This window comes from Rhea americana, unplaced genomic scaffold (genome assembly GCF_003343005.1).
Source record: "Rhea americana isolate MKP2758 unplaced genomic scaffold, rheAme1 scaffold_396, whole genome shotgun sequence".
NCBI lineage: Eukaryota > Metazoa > Chordata > Aves > Rheiformes > Rheidae > Rhea > Rhea americana.
The window spans coordinates 114,863-124,188 of NW_028186530.1; the positions used below are offsets into that span (position 1 = coordinate 114,863).

The 9,326-nt window shown below is 45.8% G+C and overlaps 1 protein-coding gene across 5 annotated transcripts in view; it reads left to right on the forward strand.

Annotated features, from left to right (window-relative positions):
• Positions 1–9,120, forward strand: part of TMEM39B (transmembrane protein 39B) — a 16,712-nt gene extending 7,592 nt beyond the window's left edge. For 2 of the 5 annotated variants that reach the window (XM_085313767.1, XM_085313770.1), the window contains exons 2-9: positions 1,885–2,093; positions 4,036–4,255; positions 4,551–4,634; positions 5,298–5,452; positions 6,329–6,665; positions 7,553–7,740; positions 8,230–8,350; positions 8,742–9,120. In XM_085313767.1, the coding sequence (XP_085169893.1) occupies positions 1,966–2,093; positions 4,036–4,255; positions 4,551–4,634; positions 5,298–5,452; positions 6,329–6,665; positions 7,553–7,740; positions 8,230–8,350; positions 8,742–8,978 (1,470 nt within the window). In that variant the 5' untranslated portion in view covers positions 1,885–1,965 and the 3' untranslated portion in view covers positions 8,979–9,120. Of the gene's footprint in view, positions 1–113; positions 840–860; positions 1,366–1,884; positions 2,094–4,035; positions 4,256–4,550; positions 4,635–5,297; positions 5,453–6,328; positions 6,666–7,552; positions 7,741–8,229; positions 8,351–8,741 lie in introns of those variants that run through there. The other 3 variants (XM_085313769.1, XM_085313768.1, XM_085313771.1) reach the window with 3 other exon arrangements.
• Positions 9,121–9,326: the final 206 nt, after the last annotated feature.

Below are 9,326 nucleotides of genomic sequence, written 5' to 3' on the forward strand. Positions count from 1 at the left end.
CTGCAATCTCCAGCGCCCCCGACGTTCCCCTGTAGCTTAATTACAGCCCCTGCGGAGTCCCCCGAGGCCCCATTGCACCCCTCTGGCACGGGTCGGTGTTCCTACAGCCTCCATAGCCCTCCTGTAGCTCTCGTTGCTTCCATACAGTCCGCAGAGACCCCACAGCTCCGCCGTAGCCCTGGCCTACAGCTGCGGTGCTCTTGTTGCTCTGTTATAGCACCAGTCTACACGCCGGAAGCTCTTATAGCTGTTACTGCTTCCTAAGAGGGCTCCCGTTGCTCTCCCGTAGTCCCCGAGTGTGTCCCCAGAATTCTCATTTCTCCTCTGTCACCCTGCTTATAACCTGAGAGCTTCTGTGCACCCTGTTTCTCCCCTATAGACTCTGCTCTGTGCCCCYGCACCTATAGTCCCTGGCCTCAGAGTTCCCGCTGCTCCCTCAGAGCCCCCACCAGAGCTCCTATAGCCTCTGTAGTCGCCAAGCCTGCCCCCCAGATCCCCTCAGCTCCCTAGCTCTCTCCCAACGTTCCCTAGTGCCTTTTTTGGTCACTCTCTCATGTTTTGGTTCCCTGGGCCCAAACCCACTGCCTTCATCTTCCTCAGCAGTGTCCTGTCTATCTGGTGCCCCTCACATAGTCCCCGTGTCCTGTCCCATGGGGCCCACTGTGCACAGCMCCTTCGGTTCCCTGGTGTCACTTGCAGTTGTTCCATGTGCCCGGTTCATAAGGACTCTGCTGTGCTACACCACATACTTGGGTTTCTGGCCTTTGCTCTGTACCCCTCACACTTCTTCCTTGCTCCTCTGCTATGGGCACCTCCGTGTCCCACTGGTCTGTGCAATGGTACCTATCTCTGGAGGTATCTTTTCTTCCTTTGGGTTTAGCCCCAGGTTCATCCTGCACCTTGTTGTCTAGGACTAGTATAASTGTTCAGTGGGAGCTCTGGAGCTTAGTGGAAGCTTTAAAATTTGTTAGAGGGCAGTTTTAAACCTTTAGCAAAGTTTTGCATTTTAGATGCTCACTACCGAGTGATGCAGACTGGAAGTAAACAAAAAAAAGGAATTTTAAGTAGTTGATGTGGCCTGATCCACTTCCAGTAAATGTTATATTATCATCCTATTCTTTCTTTAAATTATATAGATTCTTCCAATACAGACAAAATCCAGATTTGTTATATGTAAAAACAATGAGGTTTTTTAAACTTTGGGATTATTATTGTTGGTTACACTGTAGCAGGCAAGACATAGAAAATCTAACTTTGGGCTAATGTGCCGTTGAGCTCTGTGGCATGCAAACACTCCGCAACAACAACAAATGCACTGAAAATGCTACAGTGTTTTCTTCCCCACCTTAAAGGACCAAAAGAGATGTGAGCCCATTTGCTTGCTTTTGCGGCTCTTTTAAAGAGCTACAAATTTTTGATTCCAGCACAGAATTGGGCAAAAGGGGACCTAGATAATATCCCCAGTTTATTGAATCCTTTGGGCGAATTATTTAACATCTCTGTAGGTGTATTGCTCTGCCTATGAAGTAGGTGTAACACTACAGGGATGCAGATTAAATTCCTTGTAAATTGGCTTGGGTTGGGAGAGAAGCACGAAGAGCTGCTTTCTGCTCATTCGAAGCCTGCATATATTAGGCTTTAGACTCTCAAACAATTCATGGCACCTTAACAAGCTGCTGCATGTYGTAGGAGCGTCAGTAACTATCTGAGGCCACATCTATAGCCTGTGGCAAATGCAGGAGGAGATGTAGCTTAGCTTAGCGCATAGTGGAAGCGGTTAAGCAAACTTGCATTATTCTGCTTTTTGCTGCAAGCTAACAGTGTGACTGGTCAGCAGGTGTGTGGGAAGCAGATAAGCCATAATTATAAATCCTTTCTTTCCAGTTTTAAGGGCTGAAGAAATAATCCCACAGTGAACAGTAGAGAAGCCACCTCAAGGAACAACCCTCCGTACCCTTTGTTGTTATGGCAGGGGGAAGGCGGGGCCCTAACCGGACATCCTACTGCCGAAATCCTCTCTGCGAACCTGGGGCTGCTGGCGGCTCCAGCCATTCCACGAGTTCCTCTGTCACGGGTGTGCGCTCACGCACCAGGTAAGCCCAAATCTTTTTGTACCTAAGCTGGGTCAGCAACTCCTTTCTGAAGCAGGCATGAGGCCAGACTGTATCTTCCCATCTCACACTGACTCCTGGTGTCCAGCTGAAATCATTTTCATCGTATGTGACAATGTCCATGCTATGTGTTGTAATTCGGAGAGGTGGTTCTAATTTATCTGCAACTGGTAGGTGCTTGATTTGACCATAGCAGACTTCTAGGAGTGTTCAAAAGCCTTAACCAACCATTGTGTGGAAAGTGAGAATAGAGACAAGTTTTTATGCAAAGCCTGACTCCAGAATTCTGGTTGTCATAYTCATACCTCTTGTTCCCCGAAGTGTATGTCAGGTTAGGTATTTCTGGGTAAAGTTTGGTGAGATCAGGTGATGTGTAAGCTGCACTTCTTTGGCAGATTCTAGTCCACAGGTTTGGTTGTATTTCTGTTCCTGAGGTAGGGAGGAGGAAAGAGTAGTAGTACACTAACAGGCATACACAGTTGTGTTAGCAGGAGGTACCTTATGAACTCTATACAYAGAAAATGTTAGATCTATCTTAACATACTCCCTGCCTATGGCCCTAGGCCAAAARATCTATATGGATATGGTTACTCAAACAAGTTAGTGCAAAGCCACCRAGAGTGGGGCAATCCACCTTGTACGTACTGTGCGATGAGAGCGTGCACAAAGGTATTTATCACAAAGTAGCTAATGTAGTACAAATCCACACCCCAGCTTACCTCCAAGTAATCTGTTCTTGTAGCCGTACCATCTGATACCAATCACTTACGTATAGTTCAGGCTGAGGAGTTCCAAAATGCTCTATGCTCTTTATGCACATGGGAGCTTTGATGCACAGGAAACCTTCAGTGATGGAGGGGATGTGTCCCCATGTGATATTGCTGAGGGGGGAATTTGTGAATTCTACTCTTGCAAAAGCACCTTTAGATCTTGAGCATCTGCTCAGAGTAGAAAGGGCCTTGTATCTCTATTTAAAGCCTTCTGAAGGATCAGTGTACAAGAACAGAGTTTATTAGCAGATATATTCAGTACAAGAAGCCGAATCAATCCTGTGAACTTTGCAGTCTGGGGATTTCAGAGAGAAAGTTCAAGTTCCTAAATCATCATGCATGCCTTATTTGAGGCTGTCAGGCTTATAAAAAAAAAAAAAAAAAAAAAAAACTAGTTAAACCTGCCCCTGTCCATCCCTGGGCTAGGAGTTTTCCTGTGGTCATGCTCCAAAACTGTTGTGGTTTTGTTTTGGGATTTTCAGCAGAAGTTTGGCACCTAATGCTCTGTAGTTTCTTTGAAACCCTCACCCAGATTCCTTTGACTATTGTTACTTAGAGATTGAAAATYAGGGGAGTTATATCTAGAGCATATTAATTCCCTTCCCTTTGATTAAAAGGGTGGGTGTCTGGAATTGTCTGCGTGCTCACACAGGAATATACACCTCTGACTAAACTTGTTTTTCCTCCATAGTTGAGTAGAAGTTGAAGAATGAGAAAGGGCTTGTGTTTAATTGCTCTGTATTTCATGTTCAAGCACTGTTAGAAATGTAAATAGCAACTCGAGGCCTAAACATTTTCAATTAATTAAAAAGACTACTGGTTGCCCATTGGACAGCACGATACAGCCGTGGTTTTTGAACCTGACTCAAAAGAGGGGATTTAATGTCAAATGACCTGGTGCTGTTGACTGGCCTAGTTTCAAATATTGCTTTCTCTTAGCAAATTCCTGCTCACATCTGCCTGCAACAGTTGTTCTAGAAATTCTCAGGGTGCTGACGCTGTTGATTTGTGGCAGTCATTGGCGATGGTAGTTAGCTTAAGTTTTTCAGTCAGTATTAGAACCACCTACCTCTACAATCTGAGTATGTGGGCTGGAAGACAGTGCTATGTTTATCTCAGGGAAGTGACTGCTGRCTTTTGGTTTACCTTGGTAGGAGCGGTTCAGGTACAGGCCTTTCCAGTCCACCACTGGCAACTCAGACAGTCGTTCCCCTCCGGCACTGTAAGATCCCAGAGCTGCCTGTGGAGAGGAGTGTACTGTTTGAACTTCAGCTCTTCTTCTGTCATCTGATTGCTCTATTCGTCCACTACATCAACATCTACAAAACTGTGTGGTGGTACCCACCTTCCCATCCACCTTCGCACACGTCACTGGTAAGCACCAAAGGACAGCTGCTGTCCTGGCCCCATTCAGAGACTCTTTCTTGGGTCTTGAAGGCTTCTGTTATCTCTGTTTTGTGCAAACTGCATGCAACTCCATGGTCCTGCAGAATTGCTTGTGTGATTCCCATTTGGCAAATTTTAGGAACTAGCTGTCTGCTTGGCATTCTCCTCCTGGTCTTGGAAGAGAGAGCCCRAGGAGAAAAGCGTAATTTGGGGAGCTTCTCTATCAGTTGTGGGTTTCTACTGCCTGGTGGAAAATGGAATTGTGTTCTTCTTGTCACTGCAGAATTTTCATCTTATTGACTTCAACGTGCTGACAGTGACAACAATTGTCCTGGCACGCCGGCTGATTGGTGCTATTGTGAAGGAGGTAAAGTCCCCGAGTGGATTTCGGAACCATTCTTTCCTCTCAAGTGAATGCAAAATTGTGTGTCCCTTTTGCAGTTTCAACTCTTCTGTCCTTTTCTAAAGAACTTTGTGTTATGTTCAAGTCAGAAAYGTGGGCATGGTTTCTGATTAGAAGAACAGTGTACAGAAACAAGTATCTCAAACCATCAGTCATGACTGTCACTATCCTTTTGTTTGTTTCTGAATTACTGTCTCATCTAGACTGTAGTCATTCTGCTTTATTCCTTGCAAAGAACAGTGTTTAGCTCTTCTTTTTTGTTCTCTGAGCTTTCTGTTCTCTCTAGCTTTCTGCRAGGAGAAACAAACCTAATTCGGTTTCTGCTGACTGCAGAAGCTTTCTGTCGTGAGCAGGTCCTGGAGAGTGGACTGGACTGGATAATTACTAGAGCTTAGCAGGAGAGCTCTCCTCATTCTAGAGTGAGGGAAAAGGCCACTACCCCGGCCCAGAATCCAGTCTGAAGGAGGCCTCTCCTTTATGGTGGCACTCCAACAAAGCCTTCTACTAGCTCTTTCATCATGCTTATGAGACTGATTTTTCTGACTAAGGCTGCTCACTTCCTATTTGTTTCTGGAGGAGGGGTGAATTAGTCTTCTTTCTGCCCTGCTKCTTCTTCTCTCCCGGCAGGCTTCGCAGAGTGGCAAAGTATCCCTGCCACGCTCTATTTTCCTGGTGATCACTCGGTTTGCTGTTCTCACTGGCACAGGCTGGAGTTTATGTCGATCAATAATTCACCTCTTCAGAACCTACTCTTTCCTTAACCTCCTGTTCCTGTGTTACCCGTAAGTATCTCCCCTTTCATTTGTGTGTGATTTCTAATGTTGCTTCAGTGTACTGGTGTTACTCAGATGCAATGAAGCTTGAAAGTAGATAAGCACTTGATTTCCCAATAATAAAATTTAAACAACCCATTCCTTCCTTGCTATGTCACATTTCCTCTTGGATGCAGGGCATATCTTTACCATTTACCTGCATTTCAGCTTTAATGTAAGCGTTAATTGTAGTTCTTAGATTGCTCATGACCTCTGAAAAGGATTGCCTGCTTTTCTCATGGTATACAAAGAATCCATTTCTTCAGTTTACTTTAGTCCTTAGGTACCTCTGCCAGATGGAATGATCAAACACACACCTTCCTTGCTTTATGTTAATCAACCTAAGGAAGCCAGTTTTATTTCCAGTCAAGTAGTGGAATTGCTACCTTCCCTCTGGAAGATGCAGGAGGAAGTATCTCATAAAGATCCAAGACTTGATGCTACTGCTGTTAAAGGTGGCTTGAGTAGATGGGCTGAGGTCAGACAGGGGAGCTGGTCAATGCTGTGGTGGATAGGGTGATCTTATGTAAATAGATGATGAGCAAGGGATCAAGCAGACCAAGGAAGGAGGAAAGCTAGCTTGGCCTGTTGCTGACATGAATATCGCCCACACAACTTTGCTGAGCCCTTCTAGAGCCCATACAGCATCAAAGGGAGTCTGGCTAAGGCTGTAATTTGATTTTTGGAAAGTGTAACTTACAGTGCATTCTAGGTGTTCTTTTCTGGAGTGTATATAGTTACCAAATGCCATTTGGGAGGGGATATGAGAYAGTAACGCGTACTACCAGCAAAGGCGTTACATACTAATAGGGAAGTAACCAACTTTCTGTACTTGTGCTGCTCCAGGTTTGGCATGTACATTCCCTTCCTTCAACTGAACTGTGACTTTCGGAAGACAGGCCTCTTCTCCCAGGTGGCCAACATCGGACCCAGAGAGACAGGGGAGGTGAACTCTAGGAGCAGAGACTACCTGACTGTCTTAAAGGAAACCTGGAAGCAGCACACTAGACAAATGTATGGCATGGAGGCCATGCCCACTCACGCCTGCTGCCTCTCCCCRGATCTCATCCGCAATGAGGTGGAATACCTGAAAATGGACTTTAACTGGCGGATGAAAGAGGTGCTGGTGAGCTCCATGCTCAGTGCTTACTACGTAGCCTTTGTGCCAGTCTGGTTTGTGAAGGTGAGTGAGGGCCACCACTGTTTTTGAAGCACTGTGCATGCTTCACACCAGTCCTCCTGGCCTGGGACTAGCTAGGGAGCATTGAGTCCCCAGGAGAGGAGGATGCAGGATTATGGAAAATGTCTGGTTCTCACTTCTTGCTTAGCCGGAATGTGGGAGAAGTTAGTCAGAGGCCTGGTCTGTGTGTGCAGGCAGCTTTATTAGTCAATCCAATTTAGAGGCCTTGTAAAAAGTAACAAGCAAAAAGATTTAGGTTTAACTTTGTTTAAACTCCAGACAACAGAGAACAGTATTGTCCTGGTAARGCCTGTATTCTGGCTGTTCATGAGAATGTGCATCCATCTATTAGGGAACAGTGTCTTCCTCCCACCTCTCCGTGGAGTTAAAGGACTCCAGTGTGACTTCACACACTGATCTTCTGTGTGGGCAGAGCTCCAGGACGAGAAGAGGATTGACTTTAGTATGGGAGGCAACACAAAAGAGGGCAGATTTTATTAGGGTTCTTAGCTGTTTTATGTAGTTTCGTAGTACATTGTGCAATGAGACAAATGTCTTGCAATAAATCTGTCAGACCTCAAGGAGAGGCTCAAATCCCCTTTTCCCGAGGATCTGGTGTTCCCACCCATCATCAGCTGAGCTAGGAGCATCAGGGCAGAAGRAGCTATTTCCCCAGTTATGTTGATGGATGATGATAGCATAAATGTTTCACCATGGTATGTTCAGGAGTTSTACAGCAGCCACCCTATGTAGGTGCTCATTTTTCAAGCAAGATTAATAGCTAAGTGAAAAGCCCCCGTTTTACCTGTCTGAGTGACATGTGTTTTGATAGTTTTGTTAGGAGAGGCTGTCCAAACACGTTGTCACACATTCTTCTTGACCCCCCACAGAACACTCAGTACTATGACAAACGCTGGTCGTGTGAGCTCTTCCTTCTGGTTTCCATCAGCACGTCTGTGATTTTGATGCAGTACCTCTTACCTGCTCGCTACTGTGACCTGCTCCATAAAGCTGCAGCACACCTGGGCTGCTGGCAGAAGGTCGATCCAGCCCTCTGCTCCAATGTGCTACAGCATCAGTAAGGATCTCTCTCCTGGGGCTAGGGCTGGAGGATCCTCTTAGCCAGTGTGCTCGTTGGCAAGCTAGCTTGAGTAGGGGCTGGATGGGGAGCTCAGCAGGCAGTCAGCTTTCCAGCCATCTCTCTTCTTCCTGTTGTTGCTTAAAAAATGAAAGAGAAACGAAAACAGAGTTGCCCACTGACACATCTGACAGCATACAGACACTATCTGTACTGTCTGCTTCAAAGTGTGGCAAGCAGAACCGTTTTTTGGCAAGATGCCTGCTGCTTCTGGCTGTAGATAACTGCAGTTTGTCACTGCCTTAGTTACATGCCTCAGTGGACCAAACTCTGCCCTCAGAAATGACCACAGCTTACTACTACGGAAAACACTCCGGAAGCAGCTCGTACATTATCCTCCCTGATGGTGGGAATGCTGTAGACCTCTTTAACCCCTGTCTCCAGCTGTGGAGGTAGAATTAAGAAAACTCTGCTTGTTTCCTGCTGCAGGTGGACAGAGGAGTGCATGTGGCCACAGGGAGTGTTAGTGAAACACAGCAAGAATGTGTACAAAGCTGTGGGTCATTACAATGTGGCTGTACCATCAGACGTCTCACACTTCCGTTTCCATGTAAGATCACATTTTCTTTCTGTGAATTTAGTTACAGCACTTTGGCAGCATTTTCAGTCTTTTTGTCTTGAGCACCTAAGAGTCCATGTCTGCAAGAGGTGGCTCTCTGAGCATGACAGCTGCCCAGGGGATATACTAGAGGGCAGTGGAATAAGCTGGGTTCAGTACAGYGTTTAACATTAGTCCTACCTCTCCCTTCAGTGCTGCCAACAGGGCASCTTTGACCCGTGCAGGCTGGGCCTCTGTCCTGAACCATTCACAGCTARGTGTTGTGTCTCCAGAGGGGAATCCCAGTGGGTCACCTCACAGGCTTGTTTCCCTTGTCCTGTCGAAAACGCCTCTAGAAGGGCCTAACTTCACTCAGTGCCTTACCGTGGTCTCTCTTCTACAGTTCTTTTTCAGCAAACCACTGAGAATCCTCAACATCCTAATTCTGCTGGAAGGAGCCGTCATCTTTTACCAGCTTTACTCACTGATTTCTTCAGAGAAGTGGCACCAGACTATCTCACTGGCTCTGATCCTCTTCAGCAATTATTACGCCTTCTTCAAGCTGCTGCGTGACCGGCTGGTGCTGGGCAAAGCCTACTCATATTCTGCCAGCAGAGACTCAGAGCAGAAGTTAAATTAAAACAATTGCACTGATGCTCAGCTTATTACAAAACAAACAAAACAAGAAACCCTCAGAGCTTTGTATTTTTGTTACCACTGCTTTTTTTTCTTTGATAACTGATGTAATTAAAAGGAAAAAACATATTTTTTTACTCCCAACAGTTGTTTGTGTGTTTGTTGACTGGTGAACTCCCACRAGGAGGCTTCCTCCTGTTTGTATTTGAGAGGAGCAATTTATTAACAATGGTGCTTAGTTTTGAGAGGTACAAATACTGTTTCTCTTGCTGTAGTCGGAGCTCCAGCTGGCAATGAGTGGGAAGATGAGAAATTACAGGTATGTCAAAGCTCACGACTTCCGCTTTGAGTC